Genomic DNA, 14767 nt, shown 5'->3' with positions numbered 1-14767 from the left:
TGTCAGCCTTCCATCTGTGCACAAACTTATCTCGTGCCCTCATTGGTCATGTGCGCGTTCGTGTGTGTTGGAGGAGGGGCTCTGTAAGGAAGTGGCAGATTTTCTCCGGTTGTGTATTTTCAAATTCCAGCGCACTCGAGCTGGTTTCTCCAAAATTACCTACCCCACCTTTAAGGCTCTTAATGTCTTTCATTTTTGTAAAGCACTTTGAATTGCCTTGTGTTGAAAGGTGCTATATAAATAAATGTGCCTTGCCTTGCCTAATGTTCAGTGTGATGACGTTTAGTCACTTGTTAGCATCTGCTGTTTTTAAGACAAATAGAAGCTTTGGCCATCCAAGGGTGGGGTATTAACTTACCTATTTTAATGACGTCGAACAAAATGTGAAAATGTGTGAAAAAAAGAGTTTCAGACAAGGGTACCGGAAGTGGTAAAATGATTACTCATTTCCTGGTTGTAGGACTCATTCCTGCACCAACCCTACAGGCAGACATTAGCTAATTACCTAATTTATATAAGTTATTTTTTTTTTCTCTGTTTACACATTTACAACAATTACATTTGAATTAGAGGTGAGGTACCAGAGAACACCTTGTTCTCACGCAATGATTAATTACCACGTCTGTAACTCAAACCTTTGTATGATTTCCAATCCAGCACATCCAGAGCTTCCTGCTGCAGGTGTCATGTAACCGGCTGGCCAAGGCTCTGTTTCAGCTGGCCATCTGTGGAGGCTCTCTGGCTGTCCCACAGGACCTGGTGCCCAAAGATAAGACTTCCAACACCACAGAACAAACTAAAGATCATGAGAACCACACCACCACATACCTCCCCAGCGAAGGTATAATGCAGTATTTAGTGTTTCTACCACACACATATCACCTAATCTGATCATGTCTACGATTACTAGAACTTTATGTCCTGTGTCTTTCAGACAAAGTGAAGCAGTTCCTTAAAGACAGCCTGTCCTCTCAGAGCACAGCCACCACTTTGGCCAGCATGGCTGCTTTGGAGAGGAAGTTGATCAAACATTTCCAGGTCAAGGATTTCCTCTCTTTACAGCAAGGCAACTTTCTGGAGTTCCTGGTTAAACACATTCAGGTACACGTTTTTTCCTCCATTAAATCTTTTTTCTGGTTGTTTGGCTCAGGTTCTGTGAAATAGATTAATAGAAGGCTTTTTTTTTAGCAAAGATCTAAATACATATACATTGATATTCTACACAATCATGCCGTTGTTTTGTCTATGGTTGTGTGCAGCTGCTGCAGGAAACACTGGGGTCTACTCTGATTCTGGGCAGTAGCGGCATGGATCTTGCAGGCAGTGGTTTCAGACCCAGCAGACAAGACATGTTCGAGTTCATCTCACAGTGTGGGGACTTTGACCCTTCTGATCCAGATGCAGTGAGTCATTTCTTTTTTGTTTGCAGACTTAACACAAAGTACATGGGAAGATGCTAACAGAATTACACTTGCTTCACCTTGGACACATTCATTCATGTCTCTTCTGGACATCATAAGGACATACATCTTCATTTGTCTGTATTAATCGGCCTGTATTAATTGGAACAACCTTTTAACAAACATATTTTTTTAACATTAATTTGGCTATAATTTTCTCCATGGTATAAACATTCATATCCACTTGTATTTACTAAAAACAAAGCACTTTCTCCGTCTGTGTTATAATTGTCTTGTCTGTTTCCCTGTACAATGTTCTAGTAATTGATAGGAACATTAATATATTTCACCTTTCTGTTTCCCAGCTCTACCACATTGAGTCAGCTCTGAGATCCCACTACAGGCTGAGGGACAGCCGGGAGCTGGGCTACGGCTCTCTGCAGATGCTGGCCGACCTGGTGCAGCGGCAGAGAGCATTAGCTGGAGGAGGACTGAGCCAGGTCTACTACGAGTCGGCCCTGTTTGCCAAACACAGCCATTCCAGGTTAGCAGTGTAAAGCGGCACTATCAGCAGAGACCATGATTAATTTAGCCACCTGTTGAAACAAATTGCTTCCATTTGCCAAAAAACACAATTTCGAATGTGATTTTTGTAGCATGTACATCAAGGTTTCTCTTGTCTCCCACATCTGTTCTGTAAGCAGTCCTGAAGCTGGCTGTGAGGCAGTGGGGCGTCTCGGGGAGATGTCCAAGGCCCAGGCCCTGGCCAGCCTGCTGTCCTGCCCTCTGCTGGAGGACCTGAGTGAGTGGAGCCAGTGGGATCTGATCTTCAAACCCCTTCATGGCTCCCTCAGAGATTTCATCGAAAGAAACGCAGGTAGGAGTTTGTGCATGGCAGAGTTTCCATTTGAATTTTTTTTTGCCAGTCAACATGTTCGTTAAAGTTGAAATCTTCCTCACAAAATGAGAAAAGTGCCGGTCAAAGGTCTTCTTTGTTATTTATTGAGCTTTAAAACAAATTCATAATGACTCTATATTAAACAAACTAATTATAGTAGATTAACTACATTATTCAAAAGTGTACAGTAACTTTGGATAATAACACGGGCATAATAAATAATAATAATAATCTTTCCCTCCCTCTATACTGTGGTAGAAACCAACTACAACAAAATGAACATATTTGACCGTGATTTAATTGTAATACATGTTTCAAAATGATGCCGAAGTAACAAAATACTGATAATGGTTAGTAAAAACCATGAACTAATGCTTTGACAAGTGTGCAGACAGACGGCAGGCGAAAAACCTTTTAAAATGCGTGTTTTCTGAATGGAGATCGGATCGATCAGGCTAAGCTAACGTTGTATCTGCTCCGTCCACATTCACAACAACATGATACAGACACAGATACAACAGCGACTGTATTCGCCATGTTCCAGAGGTAGATAAACTAGCGAAGTGTGTTAGGTCTAACTTGAAGTGTGTGTTTTGCTCCGCTCACCGGTCCGTCACAGCGGGCGGAGCTGTGATCATGCAGAGCTGCGTGTCTCCTTCAGCAGCAGCTGATCTGCTCTCTGATCTCTCTCTCTCTCGCGTCCGGTTATACTTCACTCGCGTATATGTCCATATCGATCAGATCTAGCTAGTTCTAGCTAATGATATGACTGCCTGCGTATCAAAGGACACCTATAAGCGTTCCTTGGCAATGGGGGTGTGGCGGGAAAAGTATAGCGCAGCATTAAGCATTTGTTTACACGAGGGGTCAAAATGTCCCCTTCAGGAGGATAAATCTCTTTCTCCACATTAAATGTCAGACATTAAAAAGGAAGTGACTGTGCATGTAGCGTATTGACTCTTCTTGTCTGTCACATAAGTGGCGCAACTGATGCGGTATTGTGCTAAGGGGAAATTATTTTGACCGGAGAGATTTAGATTTGCCGGTCTTCAGCATATTTTACCGGTCATAGTCCGGTAATTACCGGCTAACGGAAACTCTGGTGCATGGGCTTTCTTGATAAATGTACATTGAAATTGTATGTCCAGTGTTCATCACACTGAAAATTGAATTACATGACAATTGAAATGTCTTTGTTTTTTGATTGTCAAGTAACCACTGTTTTACTTTCCACACAGCTAATACAGGCCTAGCAGCGTTAGAGGTCACACCAGGTTTGCTCCTCAGGATCACCACTCACACAGGAGACAAGCATTTCTCCAGCGCCGCCATGAACCTTGACCCTGTGGGCACAGCCGGCCACCTCGTGTCCATGGTAGTAGCTGACGGCATCGTCAACGCTCCCACAGCCCTCCTGGCCAATCACATGCAGAGCTCCCTGGCAGCAGCTGTGGCACAAGAAGGTTCACTTTTAATTCCCTCAAGTCTTTTTGAATGTGCTTAATGCAGCATGATTGAGTCATCATTACTAAGATAAGGTTTGTGTTTCTTAGATTTGTCCCAGGCTGAAGAGAACGTGTCGTGTTACAGCAGAGTGGCCAAATTCTTCTTGGCATGTTTGACACGAATCCCTACTAGAACCTGCCGGGCTCTTTTGCAGCAGGTCAGTCACACTGCATTGTCCATGTAGATTTTAGGATCATGTGATATACTTTATGTTGTTTCTGGAGAAGGTTACATTGAAGTATTGTTTGGATTATAGAGTAAAGATGGTGAAAGCAAACAGTCCAAATGGATGTTGTTAAATTCCTCCCATGGCTCCTTAAGTAGGCTCAAGAAGAGATAGAAATGTATGTTTATTTGCAACAACAGTGCTGATCCTCCTGCCAGCCGTAATGTTTCTGCACCTGAGCCTCTTATTGGTACATCCTGAGGGACTAGAGGGACAGTGGAAGTGTTTTGTGGTGTGAGATGGAGCACAGCTTTTAATAAACAAAAACATTTAAGCGTGTCCTTGTCAAAAAGAGTGGGCAGCTCTAGCCAGTAAATTATTTCTGCTAACCTAAATTGCTGAGGATGTGGTTCAGTACAAACTCTTACAGTAAACTGGTCACATAGATACAGCAGCCTCCTGGCTTATTGGTGATTTATGTGTCCAAACAATCTTCTTACCATTAGACTCAGGCCATAAAGCTCTCATCTTATTGCAACCCAATTGTTGTAATTGCTGTTACAACATAGTTTCAGCAATTTCTTTGGACATGTTCCCCGAAACGATGATGTAAGAAGCGTTATTTCTCAGATTAAGAAATAATGAGTGTTCTTGTGTGATATTGACTTGCAGGTGTTTTTGGAGCCTTTTTCTCGGGTGTTGGGCCAGGCCAAGTCCAAACAGATCCTGATCACTGTGGCCCAGTCTGACCCGAGCCACATGAACTGTCTGCATCGGCTCGGGATCCTCCTGGGCATCACGGACTGGGTCAAAGACTATCAGAAAAAACTGAACCCACAACAGAGCCAAAACTCGTACACAGCACCGCTGAAACACGCCAAGGTCAGAAAAGAAAATTGTAAAATCAATATTTTGATCATGTTTAGACCGAAAGATATAAATATCAGTGTAGTCCTGCTGATAAAATGTATGAACCTTGTACATATATTGTTCATTATGAACATACACTGTTCTCTCTCCGGAGAAAAATTATTTGATCCCAAAGTTGGATTGTTTTATTTCTGATCAGCAGCATCAATTGAATAAAACAGTAATCTGGGAGTTGCGTTAACCCAGTCAACTTTCATTCATATTATATCAATAGTTTTTCCATATCAGCTTAATCATTCTGAATCAGGACCTAGAACTATTTACAGAAATTAATTTGTTAGAAATAATATGCACCTAAGTCAATGGGCTACTTTTATTCCCTTGTGCCAGATACTTCATCAACAGTTCATATCTTCTTTTACTTAATAATATGAATTCAATTATATAATGATTTCTATCTTATCTAATTTCTTTATTTTAACTTATTGAACTTATCTCTAGCATTTCTATAAATGAAATGTAGTGGAGCTTTATCCATTTCTCTTACATGACAAAGCTGATTGCATCCTTTCACTGTGTCAATGCAGTGACCGGATGCATCCCAAAAGAAACAAGTTTGAGCCACCACTCTTAGATGAGCTTCATACCCTAACTCTTTGAAGACGTTAATAATGTCACTGTAAATGAGTGTGGCTTTTTGCTCTGATCTTTGCAAATCTGACTGTTTTTTCAAAAAGGCTCATTTGCATTGAAAAGGGATGATTTGGCTCATTACCTACTTTACAGTATACAGTATATCTTTCGAATAGCACAATAGCACCAAGATGTTATTTGCTAGGCAACACAGTGAGGGATGCATTTTAGAATGAGATTTTTATTTTTGTCTTATTTTGCCAGGTTTATCCTTTTGTGAGATACATGTATTTTCATGTAAAAAATCATTACTGTTATTGGTTTAGCTTCTAATTTGATTTTGCCTTGTCTTCAGTGTAATTTGACAGATTCTGAGAGCGGCAGTCTGTCAGCTCTGAATATGAGTGAAGATGAGTATCTAGAGGACAACGTAATGGACAACAGCTTCGCCTCCTCCACTCTCAACCAGAGCACACAACAAGGTGATTACAGATTGAAAGTTTAGGTTCCAAGGAAAGAAAATGCTCCCTGAAAAGAAAGTCGTTTTCTATTCCCTTTTTTCATTTTGTATCTGCTCAATGTTGTCCCCTAGTCAATGGCGAGGAAGACCTAGTGGTTGAGGAGGAGGATGATGAGGAGATGTATGAGTTGGCCTCCCTGCCTAATGGAGAGATATCAGGCGTCAGCAGTGAGGCTGAAGGAGGAGAGGAGGAGCAGCAGTCAGAAATGTCTGATTCCAATGAAAAGGATGCTGCCGGCAGCCAATCAGAAACCACATCAGATCTCAAAAGAGCTCTCATTGAGGACATCAGGTTTGTTCTCATAATGTCTCCTTTTACAATTAACATAAATATGTCCGGATTTTGTTCTGCCAAATATAGCTTCTTAAAACTATGGCTGATCTATTCTTTCTCCCTCTGTCTCTTGTTTTGCCGCACAGGAAGAGTGAGTTTGGTATCGGTGTAGAGTTGAACGCCGAAGGCCAGAAGCTGATGCAGGTCGCTTCGGAGCGGCTGGGTCGCAGCTTAGACCGCCTCTCTACAGAACTCTACAGCAAGGACACACACTTTGTCCTGGAACTCATTCAGGTGGAGTTTTTAGTTTTTACACCCTAAAAGATAATTCTGCATCTTTAATATTTTTGATAATTTATAGATATGAAATAAGAGTCAAAATTCTTTATTTATCCTGGGGGAAATCAAGCTAAATATTGTCATAAAAGCTTAAAATACATAACGGAGATGCAAACTTGTCACCTTTCGGCGAAATTCGCCGTTTTGAATCCAAAATAGGTCGTTTGTGTGATTCATGTAGATCTGCAATAAAAATATTTTTGGGGTATGGGGGGGGTCTGGAACCCGGAGTAATCTGCGGCCGCGAGCTGTTATGTGCCATCATGACACGCATGGTGTTCTTTTTTTATATAATGAAGCGCGAGCTGTGTGCTCGAGTCTTCCTGCCTGTCGGCTCTGCTCATGGATGTATAATAAGGCTCTGCTGCTCCGGGATGAGGGTCTAACTTCAGCAGCTACATTACCTACGGGTGTGTTCGTTAATATTAACTGTGCGGTCCGGAGTCACTGTGGCACAGACTGGACCGCTGGTGAACAGCTGTTAGAACGGGCCGTTCAGGTGTTCAGAGCAGAGCTCCCTGTCGGAGCGGCAGAGCGTGATGTGCACTGAAAAGTTTTTCTGTCGCAATATTATCGTTGAGCTAGCTAACTAGCATACATTGTCACTATCTGTTAACGTTAGCTTTAGCCTTCGTTTTCTAATAGTTTTTTTCATAGGCTATAAACGGAGGTGGTATAAGTATAGATCTTGTACTTGAGTAAAAGTAGAAGTACTCAGATCTTGTACTTAATTAAAAGTAGAAGTACTCAGATCTTGTACTTGAGTAAAAGTAGAAGTACTCAGGTCTTGTACTTGAGTAAAAGTAGAAGTACCAGAGTGTAGGAATACTCTGTTACAGTAAAAGTACTGCATTCAAAATGTTCCTCAAGTAAAAGTATTCTCATCAAAATATAGTTAGAGTACCAAAAGTAAAAGTAGTCATTGTGCAGATTGGTCCATTTCAGAATAATATATATGATATGTTTTATAATGATTGATCATGAAAGTGTTCTCAAAGCTGATAAAGGTGCAGCTAGTTTGAATGACTTTGTATACTGCAGGGTAGCTTGTGGATTTACTCCAGGTGGAACTAAAGTCTGATTTAACACTTGATTATATTTCACATCATTCATCCACATCTGTAAAGTAACTAAAGGTATTAAATACATGTAGTGGAGTAAAAGTACACCATTTACCTCTGAACTGTAGTGGTGTAGAAGAACAAAGTAGCAAAACATTGAAATACTTAAATAAAGTACAAGTATAGTACTTGAGTTTATGAACTTACTGAAGTTACTTTACACCAGTGGCTATAAAGATAGAAAGACTAAGCCTTGCACAGAGGCATGAAAATACATTTTCAAAATGCTCAACAGTGCTGCCAACATTATAAACTGACTGCTACACAATTAAAAGAAATGCTTTGATACATTTCTATTAGATGTGACTCTTTGGCGTTTCTGTTATTATTAACTGCTTTAGTTGTTCTGACTGCTAAAATAATCTGTTATTCCTCATTTTAAAGCCGATATTCCGTGGGGTCGGGGGGCTCGGATCCTTGTCACCTTTTTCATACCTGATGAGTTTGCATCCCTGCATAAGTAAAGAATTATATTACAACTGAAACTGATTAGAAGTACATTTTTCCTTTATGGTCCTTTATATTGTATTCATTATAACACTACCTCTTAAAATCTGCACAACCCTCAACTTTAAAATCTAATCAACTGTATTTGTCATATATTCACTGTACTTTAAAAATATATATTTATGTTCAGTTTATATATTTCTCTTTCTTTTTTGATGTTAAATATTATCTCTTTATTAATTGTTTTATTTTTTTATTCCATCCTTCTATGAGTAAACCTACTTGGCAATAATCACGTCACATGTTATATGCTGTAAAAGTAAAAATCCGCTATATTCACCCTGAAATTGGCTCTTCAGGGTAAATCAATAATTGAAATGAGGTCTAATTGAGTTATTTATTTGTGTTTTTCAGAATGCTGATGATAACAGTTACCCATCAGAGGTCGGTGTTGTTCCAGCGCTTGCCTTTGTGGTGGAGAGAGACTGCATCACCGTGCTCAACAACGAGACCGGCTTCCAGGACGGGAACATCAAAGCCATCTGTGATGTGGGTCGCAGCACCAAGGGCAAACACAAATATGGATACATAGGTGAGTACGTATGTGGTGCCTTGAAGGAGACCAGAATAGTAAATGGGACTTTGTTTTAACATGATCTTGGTTGCCCTACTCATCACAGGTCAAAAGGGCATCGGCTTCAAATCAGTGTTTAAAGTGACGGATTGCCCAGAGATTCATTCCAATGGCTTCCACCTGCGCTTCGACAAGTCCTGCGGCCCCATGGGATACATCCTCCCCCACTGGATGGAAGAGGAGAGGCCTCTGGACACACAGCTGCTGGGCAATCAGCACAGGTTGGAAGATAGAGAAACAGTGTGTCGTCGTAGCAGACATTTTGATTGGTCATTGTAGCAAGAAGTGTAAGTAAGGACATTATGGATGGCTCTTTTCTATTCGAGCGTCCCAATACAAACATGAAGGGGAGATGGTGAGCCAGGATGCACAATACTAGGACCCTGAAACCGCAGATGCTTAATGGAACTCAGCCATTTTTTGTATTTACCCCTGTGCTTTTCAAAGTGTGTTCTCTGATACAGGTGTATTCATAACAAAAACATCATATTTTAATATTGAAATTATTTCATCTACTTAAAAATGTCATCCATAATGCCAATCAATCTTACTCAAACTTCTTAATTATGGAAGGAAAAACATAGTTGAAATTGGTTGTCTATGAAAAATAGAAAAATAGTGAATGGTCTAACAAATTAATGGTCTTTTAAGCAAATTAATTAATTTAACAGAATCACATTTGATTTTAGAAATATACAAAATAGTGTTCATTTTGTTCATGAGAACTTGACGAAGTGTGTTTGTGAACAATACAGCACAGCATGTGATATCGCAAAGCTTACTTTCAACCTTCCCTTTCCCTCCCTTTCTCCATCTCTCTGTCCCTTTCTCTCTCAAACGCCTTCACACACAGACTAGATTGTGTGCAATGTTCTGAACATAATCTGATGACTCAAAAAAGACTTAAAGCACAGGATTCAGACAACATTCAAAAAAGAGTAGAGAAAATCAAGAAGAAAACATTTCCACTATAAATGACGGAATGTTGACTCAAATGTCTCTTGCAAGATATTTAAATGTATACGTCCTTATAAAACAGTTCATCCATATAAGAAAACAAGTTTCTTTCCAATGTCTGATGAATAGTGTCACACAAGAGGTTCACGATATACATTTGTACCTGTAGGTGGATTTGGTTTGCAGATAAAATACGAGGGATCCATTTAGACACACGTTTTAAAACAACACAGACATCAGGAAAATCTTAATAAATAAAAAAAGAACCCTGTGCTCTATCACATTTAAAAACTTTTAAAAAACAGTAGTACAAACATGAACAATACAGCAAGTTAATAAATGAATAGGCATTCCTTCCATAGCATCTGTGTGACAATGCTACAACTTGTTCATTTGTGCGATGGCTGAGAACCATAACTCTTGTGTTAAACATGATTATATACCGTTAATGTACAGTGAAATATCTGCCTCTTTAAATGTTAAATGTTCCCATATTTTTACAAGCTAGTCGCGTACTTTTTCTGTCTTACAATTTGTTAAGTCAGTTGAAGATGTGGGCCGTTAAACCATACGTTTAAAAATATTACTTTTTTAAAAGAACTGAGTGGAACTACAATTCATCTGATCCATTGTTAAGGTGCAGCTTTAAAATCATTTTCAAAATAAAGTATATATTGCCAATATTTATTTCCTTTTACGTTTCTAAAATCCTCTAGAGAGGGTCTAATTGAGCTTCAGAATAAACAGAATGCCTAATAAAGGCTGCATTGATATTTTCTAACGACTAGTTCTACCTCTGTGTGTTGTTCTGTGATCAGCTGGACCACGAAGATCTGCCTTCCTCTGCGCTCCGAGAGCCATCAGACCAGGAACCTGTTTCATGACGTGCACCCCTCCCTGCTGCTCTTTCTGCACCGCCTGCGCTCCATCTCCATCTACAACCAGGTAGCCTACACTTACTCATTTGTTCACATATATGCAAAACAAACGTCATTGTTGAAAGTCTTAAAAAATCCCTTTTTTTCTATACCTTCCCCACCTGCAGAGTGAGAAGCGCTTTGTGACAATGACTCGGAAGGACCTGAGTCACAACATGTTAGAGGTGGAGCACACGGAGGGAATTGAGCGCTGGCTTGTGGTCAAAACTGTGGTGCAGCCCAAGAAGGTAAGCAGACACACTTTGTTCAAATCTCATTCTCTTGCTTCATTTTCAAGGACATTTATTCTTTCTAGGAGGAAAGGACTGTTCCTCATTCCGCTCAGTCAAATGATTTCCCTTCCTGCCCCATGTCGTGAAGCTCACTCATTAGACAGGCTTTGGTTGATGTTACCACATCAATTTGGGAATATATGACAAAAAAGTCATGCAGTGTGACAGAAAACGATGTTAATGATCTGTCAGTCTGAAACAACGCTATAAACCCTACCTCTCTTTCTTCTTCAGTTACCTTTTTTCTTTGGTTTCCCAGAGGCAGCTACCTATTACCGGCAGTCAGGTTATGTAAAGAGTAGAAATGCAGCTGAGTGAGAGAAAATCTGTTGAGACATTCTGTACTTTAGCTTTCCAGCAGCCATTTTCCAGGCATCAATATCAATTTCTGAGTTATGCTTCTTTGTAGGCTGAGTGTGTAATGCTCAATTTGTATTTTGTATTTATTTATCTCATTCCATTTAATTTATTTATCTCCTTCAATACTCTCATATATCCTCCTTTTCCCGTTATATTTTTCAATGTTGGCAATAATGTCACTTATATGTCTATAGTACTATATGTTATCTGAGGGCTTCATCTCTTTTATCTTGCAACGTAAGACTCTAATGACTCTTTATCTTATCATTGTCTTACTATTCAACTGTTATCTTAATTTATTTAAAGGGGTCCCCTTCTGCTTTCTGGAGTTGTCCCTTTCCTGTAGTGTGTTCTATAGGTTGTTGTGCATGTAAATGTAAAAGGTTCCCTGAGAGAGTTTCTCTCCCACACACGAGCCCAATAATAGCACAGTAAAGCACAATTACAGCACATATTAAAGCACATATTCCCAATTCAAAGCACATTATACTAACCTAAAAACACAAAACGGACACAAAAGCACAAACAAAAGCACAAATACAATCTACAGTATAAGGCACAGACAATTAGAAAACAAAGGTATAGCCCCTTCTCAGCTTATGATAGCTTATTTTATTAGCATTTAATTTAATCTTTGATCTGTTTCTCCTTCAGATCAAAGAAAATGTTGACTCCACCGAGCTTGCTCTGGCTTTCCAGCTCGACAACAACATCACAGAGGGTGACATTGTGTGTCAGCCGCAGAAACAACCTGTGTTTGCTTACCTGCCCCTGCGCAGTTTCGGCTTCCGTTTCATCATCCAAGGTGAGACTGGAGTATGATTTATAAAGCTTTAATGGACACACAGTTTGTATAAAGAAGAATACATCTAACACTCATTTGGAACTCTTCTTCATGGTACTTTTCTTCAGGGGACTTTGACATCCCTTCCTCTCGTGAAGATGTGGACAGAGACAGCTCGTGGAACCAGTGGCTCCGATCTGAGATACCACAACTCTTCCTGAAGGCCATGGATGTCTTCACTGTAAGAACAAGCTATATCTACAGGGCTTTGGGAAATGTCACTAAAAGATCAAATAAGATGAAATACCACTGAAATGATCCCTTTTAGGAAAGCTGGATATACTTGAGTATATTAATACAGTTACATTATATATAATAAAAGACAAAATATTGATGGTTGAAATGATTTGCGATTAAATAAATTCAGCATGCTTTTGTTCATTCAGTATTTCCATAGGCTGTTTAATGGAACCCAGCACTTGATGATTCGAGTTGAAATCTTACGAGGTGTTAGATATTGACATTTTCTTTCTAACTTATGAACAAGCAACAATCAACATTATTGTTTAAAAGAAAAAACATCTTAAGATTTAAAGAGGATTAGGCAAAGTTAGATTTTGTGTCTCAACTGTGAAAAATGAAAAAACTAATAAATAGTAATATCACTCATTAGTGGTTGGTTATTGTGCTTCTTTTTTCCAGGACCACCCAGAGTTTAAAGGTCTCAAGGGCCTCTGCCAGTTCCTGCAGTTTGTCCCCCTGCCTGATGAGGTGATGGATTTCTTCAAGCCTGTCGCCGGGCAGATTATTCAAATGCTGAAGGGCAAGGCTTTCCTGCCTACACTCAGCTCAGGTATTACTTTCAAATGCAGCTTCTGACATTTTAAAATCACAAAAAAAAGCATAAACAAGGCAAAACAATAAATATTCTATCAATGCTGTGATCTCTGCGTTGGTATACTAGCCTTTGAACTCATCGTCTCTAACCCTGTGAATGTTCCCCTCCATGATTCCTCCCCAGATGGTACGATTGTGTACAAGCTGCCGTCCCAAGTGGCCGTCTGTCAGGACGCTGTGATCCGCGACGTGATTGGTGGAGACGAGCTGGAAAAGCATCTGTCTCTCTCCTATCTTCACCCGGGTCTGAGCCCTGCCCCCCCCGCCTCCCTGCTCACTCACCTGGGAGTCCGATACCTTCGGGGATCTGATGTTACCTCGGTAACCACAGCCATGGCCAAGCTGCTGATGGAAGGCACCCATTCAGGTGTGTGTGATGGAAAGTCAATCCATGTCACTTCAAATGATAGCAGAGCAAACCGAGTTATAACTTCTGACAGAATGTAATATGTCATGCAACTGTTAAATAGTTTGTCTATAGCCTATCATTAGCTATTTACTTCTTTCGATTGCATTAATGCTTCTTCAGTTATAAAAGTGGTGTTAATATTTGGAGATGATCCTGCTCAACAAAATATAAAGATATCACAAACGTGTGTTTACCACAGATCTTATTTTTGATGATTTCTTAAGAGTTGGGCTGAAAAAATACTTAATCCCTGCACCACTCTATTGAACTTGTTAGTGTAGATACATATCCACCATAATGGAGCGACAATTAAGTACTGTAGCTCAACCGCTTGTTGCTTTTTACTTAATGTGTATGGTTTTGTACTGTAGATGTGCGTTTGTTACATACATACACCCATTCATTTTGTCATTTTAAATAAAACATCCAAACTATTTAATGCGATGTAAAATGTATACGTTTTTCTGGCACCAACCCCCTTTCTTTTAGACGGTGACCTGCATCAGCTTGCCAAGCTGCTGGTTTGCAACTACCGAGCTCTGGAGCATGGCTACGGAGAGGCAGACTCCATCCTGAAAACCCTCAGGGATTTACCCATAATCCCCCTTGCTGACGGACGTGTGGTTGCACTAAGTGGAGAAGGAGTGTTCTTTCCAATGGAGGAAACCAAAACCAAAAAAAAGAAAGGTCAAGCTCAGACTGGTAAATTATATTAAAATGCAGTTCTTTTTTAAACGTATATGAATATGTTACCACAGTTAATAATAGTTAGTTTTCACAGTGATATTTTAAATCTCAGATGCTAATTTGGCAGGAACCCCCTTTCCATTGCTCCATCTGGCAAGGGCAACTCATTTAGCCTCATAAACATGAACAGGTGTTCTCTGTTTCTGAAAGCATTTGATTAGATTGCTTTAAGTTTGAATTTGGCATAATGCTAAATCCAAAACGCAAAAAAAGATACACTGCTTCTATTCAACATGACAATATGACAAATCACATGGTCTATCCTTGATAAAGTTAAGTGTGTGGGTACACTTCTATATACTTGTGTAAGTGTGTAAACGTTTAAATATACTGTTTTATTTTTCAAGTGAGGGACATTGGCTTTCCAATAAACTATTAGCTGAGATCTCTGGATAATTAAAATAGGCCGAGTACACAGTATATAGGTGCGTGTAGAATTTAAAGTGAATTTTGAACAAGACAGGTGAGTGTGTAGTATATTTCTGTGCAGATTATTATTACCCAGCACCTGCAAATAATAAATCACTGTGCATGGGCCTACTGATGACACAGTGCTAAATCAGCCATGCCAACAACAAGAAAAAACAGATAGAGC

The 14767-nt window shown here is 39.7% G+C and overlaps 1 protein-coding gene across 5 annotated transcripts in view; it reads left to right on the top strand.

The window, feature by feature from the left end:
• The window catches only part of wu:fj29h11 (protein NO VEIN), a 47714-nt gene that overhangs the window by 14841 nt on the left and 18106 nt on the right, over positions 1-14767 (top strand). For 4 of the 5 annotated variants that reach the window (XM_034130751.1, XM_034130754.1, XM_034130753.1 and 1 more), the window contains 20 exons: positions 658-841; positions 935-1101; positions 1260-1403; positions 1766-1944; positions 2102-2277; positions 3537-3761; positions 3852-3961; positions 4643-4852; positions 5829-5955; positions 6066-6285; positions 6414-6561; positions 8589-8766; positions 8855-9029; positions 10584-10710; positions 10811-10930; positions 11990-12140; positions 12248-12360; positions 12822-12972; positions 13141-13383; positions 13915-14127. In XM_034130751.1, the coding sequence (XP_033986642.1) occupies positions 658-841; positions 935-1101; positions 1260-1403; positions 1766-1944; positions 2102-2277; positions 3537-3761; positions 3852-3961; positions 4643-4852; positions 5829-5955; positions 6066-6285; positions 6414-6561; positions 8589-8766; positions 8855-9029; positions 10584-10710; positions 10811-10930; positions 11990-12140; positions 12248-12360; positions 12822-12972; positions 13141-13383; positions 13915-14127 (3361 nt within the window). The remainder of the gene's footprint in view (positions 1-657; positions 842-934; positions 1102-1259; positions 1404-1765; positions 1945-2101; positions 2278-3536; positions 3762-3851; positions 3962-4642; positions 4853-5828; positions 5956-6065; positions 6286-6413; positions 6562-8588; positions 8767-8854; positions 9030-10583; positions 10711-10810; positions 10931-11989; positions 12141-12247; positions 12361-12821; positions 12973-13140; positions 13384-13914; positions 14128-14767) is intronic. The other variant, XM_034130752.1, reaches the window with a different exon arrangement.

Source organism: Trematomus bernacchii, unplaced genomic scaffold, assembly GCF_902827165.1.
Source record: "Trematomus bernacchii unplaced genomic scaffold, fTreBer1.1, whole genome shotgun sequence".
Taxonomy (NCBI): Eukaryota; Metazoa; Chordata; class Actinopteri; order Perciformes; family Nototheniidae; genus Trematomus; species Trematomus bernacchii.
Note: the sequence above shows the minus strand (reverse complement) of the source record. Positions and strands in the feature narration are given on the sequence as shown.